We start from the raw sequence: 13,660 nt of genomic DNA, 5'->3' as shown, positions 1-13,660 counted from the left end.
ATAATATTAAAAATCATGATGTACACTATCTTTTTTTAGATGCTGTTTTTTTGTAACACGGTATTAAAAATGTTGAAAAATCGAAAATTCAATATTATTCGAATCCTTTCCTTCCTTTAAGAACGTTTTGAGACTATCAAAGTTATGAAAATACCTGTTCAATTCCTCCAAATACAAATACCGAATAAAAATTACCTCATCCGGATCAGTCACGGACATATTCAATTCGGGCAGCGCCGATCCTTCGGGAATATTTCCAGACGTAATGTTGTTCTTGTAAAGAGAAAGTCACCGAAAACAATTGAATATGTCAATTAATCATAATTTATGCCATATACTAACATACCTAATCTCTTTTTTTAATCGAAAAAAAAAATAAAGAAGTTATAGAGGTAAACCACTTTTGAAACGCATCCGGTATAAGTACTGAATAAAAATTACCTCATCCGGATCGGCCATCGGACATACTCAATTCGGGCAGCGTCGAAGCTCCGGCACTATTTCCCGGAATTTCCACGAAACATTACTAATATTCCCGCCATAATTTGAAAAACTGTGATACACAGTTATTTAAAAAAAAATTAAAGACTCTATTACGCTTTACTGTTCGAGTCGCTCTCAGGGTTTGAGGAATAAAGCGGGCGTGTGGCCGAAGGAAATATATATTATATTTCAGAAATCTGCCTAAGGCTTAGCCAGATCCTGTCGTGTTAAGCCACGCCCAAAATTCCAAACACACGTGCTTTGGTTAAGACTTAATTAAGGTTTGCAGAGCTTCAACATTTGCCATAAAATAGCGAGCAATTTGTTACAAAACCATATAAATTTTAAATCACTGTAATCACAAAACTTCAATCTATTTCCGTATTGTACCGGAATTTTAAATTATGTCTTTAATTTCGAGAAAATTTAGTCCAAACATAAGGAATATTTTGTTGACGTTTGACCATCAGCATCTTAAAAATAAAGTTGTCTAAAAATGTGCTACAATACGGATATAGTATAATCCTTTGTCTTTAATTTCCTTCTTCATTTGTGTAAAAATGCCTAGCCAGTTTCACATAATACGGTAAATGTCGAACGCTTATTTTGCTACTTTTATAATAATAGGGCGAAATTGACTCTTAATGCTGCTTTTTTTGTCACACGGTAGTGAAGATATTACAGGTATTCGAAAATTCGAAATTTCATTAATTCAAAACGTTTTGTGACTATAAAAGTTATGAAAATACCTGTTCAATTCCTCCAAATACAAATACTGAATAAAAATTACCTCATCCGGATCGGTCACGGACATATTCAATTCGGGCAGCGCCGATCCTTCGGGAATATTTTCCGGTATTTCCACAAAATATTCCCGCCTATTGAACTGGGGCGGTTCGTCGTTGACGTCCAGAATCTTAACGACGGCAAGGGCGGCGGTTACCGTTAGGGGATCGTTGCCTCTGACGCCGTCCACCAGTTCGTGCGCCCTAATTTCGAATGTGATAACGCCGTCCGGGTTTTTGATCGCCTCCTTATCGAGGGGACGGGCGGTGCGGAGCTCGCCGGTCATCGGGTCCAGCAGGAAATAGTCCATCGGATCTGGAGGATAAAAAGAAAGGGGGTCTTTAAAATAATTAAACCAAGGGGTGCTGACAAAGTGCTGACAGTGAACTCCAGAACTTGAACTAGGAATGTAAATGTTCATGTAATATTTACACTTAATATAATTACTATCAGAAATTAATTCGTTCGGATATGATAGCAATCTCTTAGTTATTCTGAAAATGATATATTTTTTTTAATTCTCATAGATCAATATACAGGGTGGTCCGAACTGTATTCCGGAAACTTCGGCAGCATATTCTGCATATAAAAATAAGTAAAAAAGTTCGTATAAATCTATGTCCTAAAATGCTTAGTTTCGGAGATTTTTCGTGTAGAAATTTCATTTTTATTTCGATTTTTTCCAAATAATTTCTGAAGTAAAGTCAATATTTGAATGAAAATTGGTGTCCGGAAGTTTCTTGACATGAGAAATTTGATTTTGATGTCAATATGGCTCCTACTAGTAGAGGGCGCCACCTACATATTTTTTAACCGGTTTGAAGAGTAATAACTTTTCGTCCGTAGCTGTATAAAACTACTGAGTAAAAAACTATACATTTACGACATTTTTTACGTAAAAAAGTTCTCTTGGTAAAAATCGCTACGAATAATGGTTTTCGAGATATTTGGAATCGAAATTATTAATACCTGTCATCATTGACATTATAATTAAACATGTTGACTAAATAGTTATTAAACAGAAATCATAAATCTGAAATATTTTTGTGCCAAAAGTACAACAGAAACTGTTTTCATCATTTTTTGCAGAAAAATGTATGATTAATTTAAAAAAAATAAAAATTTTCAAATTTATTATTTCAGTGAAATAACTATCTACTCAACGTGTTTATTTTTTGTCAATGACATGTGTTGACTATTTCCATTCTAAATATCTTCAGAACGGTTGCTCGTAGCGATTTTTACAAAGAGATATTTTTTACGTAGAAAGTCACAGAGATGTATATTTTTTCACTCCGTAGTTTTAAACAGGTACGGACAAAAAGTTATTACGCTTCAAAACAGTTAAAACCTTTGAATAAGAAGACTAAGGAAGGAGCATATCAAAAATCTTAGGTACACCGCGATGGGCCTCAAATATGGCCGACTTAAATTCCGGTTTATCAGTGTCGTTCTAATTTTATTTAAAAAATGTAAAACTATGATGTAGGGTAGACGTGGGGTAGACTCAATAATTTGTTGTTTTATTTTACGTTGTGAATAAATGTTGGTAGTTATTAAAATTGTTATAAAAATATATAATTCTAATAAAAATAGATAAGTTATAATAAGTATTTATTAACACAAACATCCGATACGCTACTGAAGCAGGTAAGTCAAATTAACGTATCTAAATTCTTTGACATCTAATATTTGACAAGTAATAATTATAAGCTAAAATGCAAGAAAAATATATAATTTAGTTAATTTAAGTGAATTTCATAAATGATCGGTTTACTACACGTATGTATATTATATAGTCACTTACTAGCGAAAAGCTGTTCCATTATTTCACTCAATTTTTGCCGAGATCTACCACAGTGTAGCGTGTGGTAGATCTCGAACCAAACCAAACCAAACCAAACCAAACCAAACCAAACCAACTATTTTAGAATCTTTTTCGATAAATCGCGATAGTGTCACTGTTAATTTAAGTTCTGCCACAATTTCCATCTAGATTTACTACCTTTATACAACTATCAGTAGTAGAATAAATAATAAATAACATAAAATAAGCTCCGTAAAGACTGACAAATCCACAAAATTTCAAATCAAATTCAAATGTGTCAAATGAATCGTTAAACAGAACTGTCAAGGATCCCCACCCTAGAGTGCTTTTATGGCGATTTTTCCGCCCACCATGCATGAATACATGGATAGCATTATGCTCCTTCCTTAGTCTTCTTATTCAAAGGTTAAAACACATGTAGGTGGCGCCCTCTACTAGTAGGAGTCATATTGACATCAAAATCAAATTTCTCATGTCAAAAAACTCCCAGACACCATTTTTAATCCAAATATTGACGTTACTTCAGAAATTATTTAGAAAAAATCGAAATAAAAATGAAACTTCTACACCCTGTATCTCTGAAACTAAGCATTTTAGGACCTACATTTATCAGAAATTTATTTTTCTCTGCAGAATAGCAATCTCTTAGTTATTCTGAAAATGATATATTTTTTTAATTTTCATAGATCACCCTATATTACCTGAGACCAAAAAAAAAAATAGTTCTCAATTAACACAAATTATTTTTCATGAGATGATATTTCTAAATACACTAGTCAAAATAATAATTATCGCATATTTGAATAAAAGTAATTATTCCATATTTCTGATTGAAGCATGCATTTTATTAGTTTTTTTAAGATAATCAAGGTACTCACTGACATGTAATTATTAGTCGGCCGACTATTTCATTGCAAAAGTAAAAACAATACATTGTTATGGAGTTATGGTCAATATTCGATTGCATTGTGTAGCCTGAGGCTATACGCTGACAGGAAACTTTTAATCAGCCGACTATTAAGTTGCATATTTGTAACCAATATAATATCCTTATAAAGCCGCGCTCGCATACATTCAAATAGTCGGCCGATCGTATCGGCTCAATTAGCATGTATTGTTTTCACTTTTGCAACTAAATAGTCGGCCGACTAAAAATTACAGGTCAACGCGTAGGCTCCTTGTTTCGAACTTCCATTCACAGTATCCAAACTATTTAAGACCGTAAGTCAGGAAATTCAAAGTGTCAAAAAAAAAACAATCTTTGGGTTGTCATGGGGTTTCTAACAGGCCACTGTCCTCAAGAAAGGGAAACACACAGTAGATCTGTCAGGTCGCGGTGATTAACTCCCCTCCCAAACATTCTAAAGTAAACGCCACGAATGTTTGGGAGTGATTCATCTCTTGATGAAGTTAGAATCGACACGCGCTATCATTTTTACATTAAAAACGTAAATTTTACCGCAGACGTAGTTTTTTAAAGGCCCGGTCTAATCATCTACCTGTGCTCCTCCTACTTATTCTAAAATGTTAGCGTGATTGACAAAGACGATACTATATCGCGTTTCATTGACTGATTCGTTTTTGTGCGTCAGTCCATTGGTGTGCTTGCAGTGCGACCAATGGGGCATTCCATTTTATATTTATAATCAAAAATATGTTTTGCCAAGACTTTGACGGTTAAAACAACAAATTGCAACAGATAATGTATTGATTATTATATGACTTGAAACACCACGGCACTGGAATTAAGTGTTATGTGACCTTGAACAGATTAGTTCACATGATAGCGACCTTTGAATAAGAAGACTAAGGAAGGAGCATAATGCTATCCATGTATTCATGCATGGTGGGCGGAAAAGCCACCATAAAAGCTCTCTAGGGTGGGGATCCTTGACAGTTCTGTTTGACGATTCATTTGACAAATTTGAATTTGATTTGAACTTTTGTGGATTTGTCAGTCTTTACGGAGCTTATTTTATGTTATTTATTATTTATTCTACTACTGATAGCTGTATAAAGGTAGTAAATCTAGATGGAAATTGTGGCAGAACTTAAATTAACAGTGACACTATCGCGATTTATCGAAAAGACTCTAAAATAGTTGGTTGTGTAGCGTGCGGTAGATCTCGGCAAAAATTGAGTGAAAAATGGAACAACTTTTCGCTAGTAAGTGACTATATAATATACATACGTGTAGTAAACCGATCATTTATGAAATTCACTTAAATTAACTAAATTATATATTTTTTCTTGCAGTGACTATATAATATACATACGTGTAGTAAACCGATCATTTATGAAATTCACTTAAATTAACTAAATTATATATTTTTTATATATTGTTTTTATTAGAATTATATATTTTTATAACAATTTTAATAACTACCAACATTTATTCACAACGTAAAATAAAACAACAAATTATTGAGTCTACCCCACGTCTACCCTACATCATAGTTTTACATTTTTTAAATAAAATTAGAACGACACTGATAAACCGGAATTTAAGTCGGCCATATTTGAGGCCCATCGCGGTGTACCTAAGATTTTTGATATGCTCCTTCCTTAGTCTTCTTATTCAAAGGTAGCGACCGATGAATCACTCCCAAACATTCGTGGCGTTTACTATACATTCTTTTTCTACATTGTAAATAATAATATATCGAGAAACTATGGTTACGCTCATTGAATTTGACACTTTATGTCAGTTTACTAATATATTTTGTACTTACTTACTTTTATGCTTAGGCGTAAAAAGTGCTTTACTTTTATGTCTAGGCTTTAAAATGACTTTTTGTGCCTTGCCTTTAATGTCCAACGTACAGCCTCGCCACAAATAGTATAATTTTTAATCAAAAACTATATACTAAAAACAATATACTGTTATCTATTTTTTATAGTTTTTTATTTTAAATGACATTTTTCCCAATCATTTGACGTTTTAAATTTACTAAAATTTATTTAGTTTTTTCCGCAACTAGTGATGAAATAAATGATTCCTTACTAATCGCTTAAAAGAACAAAAAAACTTTATATTAAACTATAACCGTTTATTCGATCATGTACCTTAAACAAAATAATATAGCATAAAATTACTATATCTTTATAAAAGCAAGCAGAGCTGCAAGCTTCATAGCTTGCAGCTCTGATTTTCACCCACTAAAGTTCTCAGTATACTATTTTTTACATCTCGCATATGACGGGACTTACGATTACAAGTTTTATTACTCACTGTTAACAAGTTCGTAAACGATACGACGGGGATTTCCTCTATCGCCGTCTTCAGCTTGGGCGGTAAAGATCAAGGTGTTAATTGGAGACGATTCCAGTATTTCGGCGGTCAAGTTGTTTAGAAATCGTGGCGGCGTATCTTGAACATCTCCCACTTTTACGGTAACGTTAGTGGTGGTAGTTAAAGTTCCGTCCTATAAAATATAAAGAAAAATATATTTTTGCTGTTTTTAACGTAAATCTTAAAAATCATTTTCAGTCCATAATATGATGTTAAGTTTAAGGGGAGTTTAAAGTTAAAGAAAATGTTAGATACATTTGTATAGTGTGTTTAATTATGTAAATAATAAAAAAATAAGTAGTTTTGTTAACATTAACGAGGCCCTACACGCAACGATTTGATCTGCATACCAAATCGCACAATTCAGATCTTAATACCAAATCTGCTTTGGTTTTCGGTTTCATCCTGTTTTGCGATTTTTTGATCTTTTTACACTATACGTTCAGATTTTATAAAAGATAATTTCGTATAGTATAGACTGACGAAATTATCTGACAGATGTCATAAGAATCTTAAAAGACAACAACATATCTGATATCTGATCTTTCTGAAAATATACCAGTCTCTGTCGGCGTGAGGCAAAGGGATAGCCTCAGTCCTAGTTTCTTTAATATTGTTATGGAACAGATGATCAAAGATGTAAAACTCTTGGACATTGGATACAAAATGGGTCAGAAATCCGTCGGAATTGTATGTTATGCAGACGATGCAGTATTGATGGCAGAAAACGAGGACGACCTACCGCGACTCCTTTACCGACTAGCAAATAAAGCTGAATCTCTCAACATGCAGATATCGTGGAAAAAACACAATTAACGGTAATAGAGAAAGAAGTAAGTGTCCCAATTTAATTACCTGGGCGTGAATATCTCTGGTAACAGAAATCTCTCAGACGAAGCAAGGGTACAAGCAAACAAATCAGCACGAATATCTGGCTATTTAAGAGATACCATATGGACAAATAAATTCATGTTAAGGGAAAGTAAAGTTGGTACATACAAGACTTGTTTTAGACCAGTTCTTACCTATGCTAGAGGGACTTCAGCCGAAACATCAAAAACAGCCCATCACAGAACAACAGAAATGAAAGTATTAAGAATAATAAACGGAGTCACCCTAAGAGATAGAATGCGAAATCACGATATCATAGAGAAACTGAGAGAATAAGACAAACATAGTATAGTGGTGAAGATCAAGGTGTCATTGGAAAGACCATGTTGAACCACGTAACCTGGTAGGCTACCAAAAAGATGGTACGAAAGTTGGACATCCGGTTCACAAGAGGCTTAAGTAGCTGTTTTATAAGAAGATGGAGAGAAAGCGCTCAGTGCAGCAGTGGCAGGCAGAATGGAAATTATCGAAAAAAGGAAGATGGACATATAAGCTCATCCCAAATATAAATATGTGGATTAAAAGAAAGCATGGAGAGGTAAACTTCTATCTTACTCAAATATTGAATGGTCACGGAAATTTTAGGAGTTACCTGTAAAATTGGAAAGAGGGAAGTCGCGGAATGCCGATACTGTGCTGAACCTAATGATACTCCAGAACACACAATGTTTGGTTGTCCAAGATGGGAACAGGAAAGATGTGAGGCACGCATGACGATTGGTGGTAACATCTCAGCAGGTACCTTTTTAAAATCGGTAACAGAAAGAAGAGAAAACTTTGAAGCCATCTCAAAACTGGCCCAAAATATATTAGAAGCAAAATACAGCGGAGAGCAGGGGTAATGAAACAAAAAGAACAGTCCGGCGTCTACTTGAGGAGATGCGTCCAGCGGGTCCAGGTAGACGTGGCAGGAGCGAGGGGGTGATGTTTAGTGGGTAGTGTCCTCCAGGCAGCTTAAGGAGAGATTGAGTCCCACACTCCGTACGTATAGGTATTTTACACCTCCAGAAAAAAAAGCTGTTTTATAAATTGATAACCCTATTGCAATAAGAAGAAGAAGATGTTCAGATTTGATAAAAGATCATTTCGTCAGCCTATAATATAGTACAGTTCCCACCAAAACAGCAGTTAAAATTATTCAGCATGTTGACAGATCCCAGATCTCATTTCTTCGATAAGATCTTCTGCCGCTCTCTTTTTTCAGTTAGGGATAGTATGGGCTCTTTTTTAGTTAGGGATATAATTTGACAATTTGGAAGCAGAAAGTTGGAAGCGAAAACAAATACAACAACAAAGAAAAACTAATTAAAATATCTTAATGCGACTATTCAAGAGCACTTTATTTTTTTGGCAGACGCGACTGTTATGAACTGTTGACGTTCTGTTAAAATACACAAAATACTATGTGAATGTGATACATTTTATATTGTGAAACATCTAGACGGTTAAATGTTCGCATTAAAGAGCATAAAGATTATTTAAAAAGGACCATTTTCGCAAATCTAAGATTTGTCATTCATGGAAACAGAGCACAGAGGAGATTTTAATAAAGCAAAAATTATCGAAACGAAAAACAAAGGAGGTTTTTTTTATTCAACCTAATATAAATAAATGTATCGTTCAGAGTTTTGTAGAGGTTTTCAATGTTTGGTAATTCCTTCCTTTGATTTTAATAAACATAACAAAAATAAACAGAACCTAAGTAAAAATTAAATACAGAGAGTTTAAAGCTTTTTAGTTCAACCTCATTAAGTAATTATTATGAGGTATTAATAATGGTTAATTTTAAATTTTTACTTCATATAACGTCATTTTAAGAAAATGTCAACGGATTATAATAGAGACATTTGCTAACCTGGACACTTAAAACGGACTTCCTAATGAAACTGCAAGTCGCACAACGCTCAATGGAACAAAATATGCTGGGAATAACCAAGAGAGGCCGTAAAAGAATAGAGTGGATACGACAAAAGACCCAAGTAATAGATGTCATCCACAGAGTCAAATCCCTCAAATGGCAATAGGCAGGACACCTGGCAAGAAGAATGGAGACGAGATGGACCACAAAAATTACAGATATAGTACCCACGAGGAATTACGAGGAAGACCGAACCTGAGATGAGACTATGATATTAGGAAATTAGAAGGGATAACTTGGGCCCGCATAGATATCAGTAGACAACAATGGGCCCAACGAGTATCTACGTATGTGAGGGAGGCTATACCATCATCGGAAATGGTTGAATAAGCTGAAAATGATGAATATCTGCTAAAAAACTAAAGTGTTATTGAATTCTTTGCGGTTTTCTTTTTGCTTCCGATGACGACGGCGCCGCCGCCGCGGAGGACCTCTTGAGACGTTAAGAATTTTTTGTCCGTTAAGTAAATTTGTTTTATTAGTAAAATATGGTTGGATCAACGCAGCGGTATTTACAAAAACAACTATTTTATTCTAGAGAAAGTGTTGCCAATATAAGATATCTCAAATTGAGATGGTTATATATGAAAAGTCTATACAACAGACAGAGACAAAAACTGGGAATTTCAAATCGTTAGATTAAAAAGTGAGGTTATTATTATTCAGTTGTCAAAAGATCGTCAAAATGAAAATAAAAACAATAAAATTCAACTAAAATATATTTTGTGTTCAACTCTGACCAGTTCTATTATGGTATACGTTAATTAATTTTACCTTTATGGAAAAAGGGAATTAGTTTCAACAGTAGTTGTGAAATAAATCTGTTGATGGAATGCGATTTTTAAGAAATTAAAACAAGAAAAAAAGTATGTGTAAGTACTTAATTTATAATTTAATTATATCATATTACACTGTTATATTTATTATATTAACATTTTAGTACAATAAATTGATAATAGAAAATATGGAAGAAACTGGTGAAGTGCAAGCAGATCGAGATTGATAGATAAATCCTAAAACCACAATCTGGTAAAAAAATAGCATAAGGCTGTTAGTAATAACAAATATGTATTGTTGTAGGGCTTCTCATAATAAAGAAATAGGTAGGATAGTATCGATGATAGTAATTAAGGTGAGTTTTTATTTTATAAAATAGATAAATGTACTTATATTATTTTTCTTTAGAAAAACAAGATTGAGAATAAGTATATAACCCCAAAGACCAGTACTGAGGTTTTATCTCCTCATTTATGGGTGTACTAGTTGAAGCCTGGCGCATCCGCCACGACAGCGACATCAGGAAAAAAATACTTATTAATTTTTTTTAATTAAACAAAAAATCCGGCGACGACAGTTTTTAGAAGAGCCAATTAGCTATCTTTTAGTAAAAAGCAACTTTCTAGAGCAAGTCGCTACTTCAGTAGAGACGACACAGATAAACATTAACATTTTATATAGGTATGTAGGTACTTTTTTTTAGGTACTTTTTATGATTTTAGATATAATTTTGTCTTGATTAATAATAAATTAAGAGCACCTATAATAATTGTTACATTAACACATATGTACAAATTTTTTAATAAAAAAAATAAATATAAAACAATTTTGTCATATTACTTTTATTTTTAAGAACTCAAAGTGATGGAACTTCAGAAAAACCAGGAAAAAATAAAGGAAAAATATTGTGTAAACAAAGTTGATATTAATAAACCTAACAGTAAAAAAGTTGAACTAACTGGTATTCAAAGGGGGTGTTTTAAAAAGGTTTAGCTAGAAAGTTACTTAAAAAACAGCATGAAGAAGAGATGTATAAAGTATAAGGTACATAGTGCAAGAAATTAAATTAAAATTGTAACACAAAAGAAATAAAAGCAAATGTGAATTGAATAACAGGTTTTCTAAGGTTCCTGTTGTAATATTAATGAATTAAGATATGAGAATTAAAAATGAAATAAATAGTTTGATTTAAAAAGTTTTATTTATTTTTTACGTACTTTAGAGCTTTATTAAGTACGTAATGGTTTTTAATCGAAGGGATTTAAGTAAAATAATTTATTTTGTATAAATTGCCGTTGAGTTATATTTTTACTCGGTAATTGTACATATTTCATCATTATTACCCAGACTTAATGCATTCTCTTCATTCTGATGCTCTAACAGAGGCTCCTTTTATTTTGTAACACTCCTTATAAAGTCCGGCACCAGCAATAATAGCTTTTTGCACCATTTGAATGTGTTTATTAGTGTTTATACCTCATACGTTCTAAAATGGTTATAGTCTACATACTCAGAATAGGTAAGTCTTTTCGAAATAATCTAAAATCGAATTTATTGAAATAAACGAAATACAATAGTAACAATGTCTTAGGTTATGTTAAGCAATTTTATTAAATTAAATCAAAATCTCCTCATGTGTCAAATTTTTATCCGACAAATAAAACGATATTTGGCAGTTCAGGTCCCAAATAGGATATCTGACGGATAAGGATATTTTATCTAATAGATATTGGTATCTATAGGTGAAGATACACTTTTTTCTGCTATCCATCAAATAAAATATATCTGGCGGATTATAACGCGCTGTCTATACCTGAAAACACCGGGGGTAAGGGAGGTTCAATAGTGTTGAAAATCTAATAAAATATTGCTTTAAGTTAATTTTAATAACAAATATACCCTTCAAGCTCCATTTCAAGCTATAATTTGTCTTTGCCCAGTAAAAGTGTGCAATAATTCAAATAAAGTGTAATTTTCCCCATTTACATTCATTTTCCTATTAAGTTTAAGCTACCGTCTTACCGTCGCCTTGAGCGCGAAAGCGTACTCCCTCTTCTCCGTGTAATTCAATTTCTTGTACAGAATTATCGCTCCCTTGTACGAGCTTACGTTCGCGTTCAAGTCTTGTATATTAAAAATGTCGCAGGCGTCGTCGTGTCCCGGCATGTTGATGCAGGACACTTCGATGTTCTGGCCGGCCGTATCCTTGTCCATCACCGAGATGTCCTCGAAAACTGACGTGCCCGTTTCGGTGTCCTCGTCCACTTCGATGTTGTAAGGTATCTGTAAGAATAACAAGGAATGTACTAAAAATAACCGTTATTACAGTATACAGGTTCGCTTTTATGTATGGAAACGGTCGATTATTAGGTAAAATATAGGAGGTACCACACAAAGTTAAATACAAAAGTTATAGGATTTTTAAATATCCATTAGCGAATAATAAATTTAAGTATACAGGGTCGTTCATAAAGTCGTCATACGCTGTCATTTTATATGTAAAATTATATGGGAAATGTCATCGATCGTCATTTCATAGCCATCGCTGACGCCGTTTTTATTCGATCATAACTAATTTACCCAATTACACCAAAACACTTTTACTTTAGCACTGGAGGCACGTTTCGTTAGATGATTAAAACTGAAAGTTTAATCATTTGCTCATGATGCTAACATAGTTAGCGAAACGCGCGTCCAATGCAAACGTATAACTGTTTTGGAGTATTGTGGTGAATTAATATTTTATTTTGCTGTTAACATAAAAGGCATCATAAAATTTGCGATTATTCACAATATGGTAAGGTATGATATGCATAGTTTTATATCAAACTGCCTTTATTCCAACCCCCAACTGTAGTCGTACATACAGGGTGATTCACGATCACGGCACGTTAGACGTTTATGAAGAACCAGCATTTTTTGAAAATTTGGATTTTTGCATTAAGGTACCTGCTCTATCCGTCTAAATTATTTTCAGCATTACAGTGTTGCCGCTTCATACTATAAGTGGTAGCATCTTTGTTATTTTAAATGGAACACCCTGTCTATTATTATATTTTTCAAAACTACATCCATATCTCAAAATGTTTCTATTATTCTAACCTATACCAATCTCTAACAGTTTTTGAGATAAAAAATAAAACATGTGTAAAATGAACAAAAACATGATCTTGAATAAGCATTGGTTAAATTATACATTCGGCATATTGAAAGGTGAAATTTGGTTTGGTTTGGTTTGGTCTAAATCGACTAATTGAATATCAAACAGGGAGGTAAGAAAAAATATTTTTTTCCGATTGTTATAAAATCATTCAAATGATTGTTATTTTAAATTCGAGTCTATGTCTATTATTTAAAAAATCGAAACCCACATAAATTGCTTTTTAACGATATATCATGTTACTATACTTAAACCTTCAGGTTTCTACAGTAAAGCCATTTAAAAGATAATAATTCTATTATAATTGCATTAGATAAAAGAAAATAATCTACTATTAAGATAGATATGAAACTTAATAGTAAAATTTTGGGTCAAAGCGCCCCTCCGTGTTTTTAGTGGAGACTACGTTTAACCCAGCGCCTTCGCCTTTTCTGCTGTAAATGTTTTTTATGTTTATATTTGAATTCAAACGATTTATTTTTGAAGTTACACTGATATATTAGTATATCAGAGTAACTTTAATAA

The 13,660-nt window shown here is 33.0% G+C and overlaps 1 protein-coding gene across 1 annotated transcript in view; it reads right to left on the bottom strand.

Annotated features, from left to right (window-relative positions):
* Positions 1-13,660, bottom strand: part of LOC115878453 (cadherin-87A-like) — a 546,388-nt gene that overhangs the window by 70,424 nt on the left and 462,304 nt on the right. Inside the window, 3 exon segments of the mRNA XM_030894963.1 lie at positions 1,274-1,584; positions 6,330-6,522; positions 11,998-12,258. Coding sequence (XP_030750823.1) covers positions 1,274-1,584; positions 6,330-6,522; positions 11,998-12,258 — 765 coding nt within the window.

The sequence above is a fragment of the Sitophilus oryzae genome, unplaced genomic scaffold, assembly GCF_002938485.1.
Source record: "Sitophilus oryzae breed Bouriz unplaced genomic scaffold, Soryzae_2.0 scaffold_1512_pilon_pilon, whole genome shotgun sequence".
Taxonomy (NCBI): domain Eukaryota; kingdom Metazoa; phylum Arthropoda; class Insecta; order Coleoptera; family Curculionidae; genus Sitophilus; species Sitophilus oryzae.
This window is presented reverse-complemented; position numbering and strand designations above follow the sequence as displayed.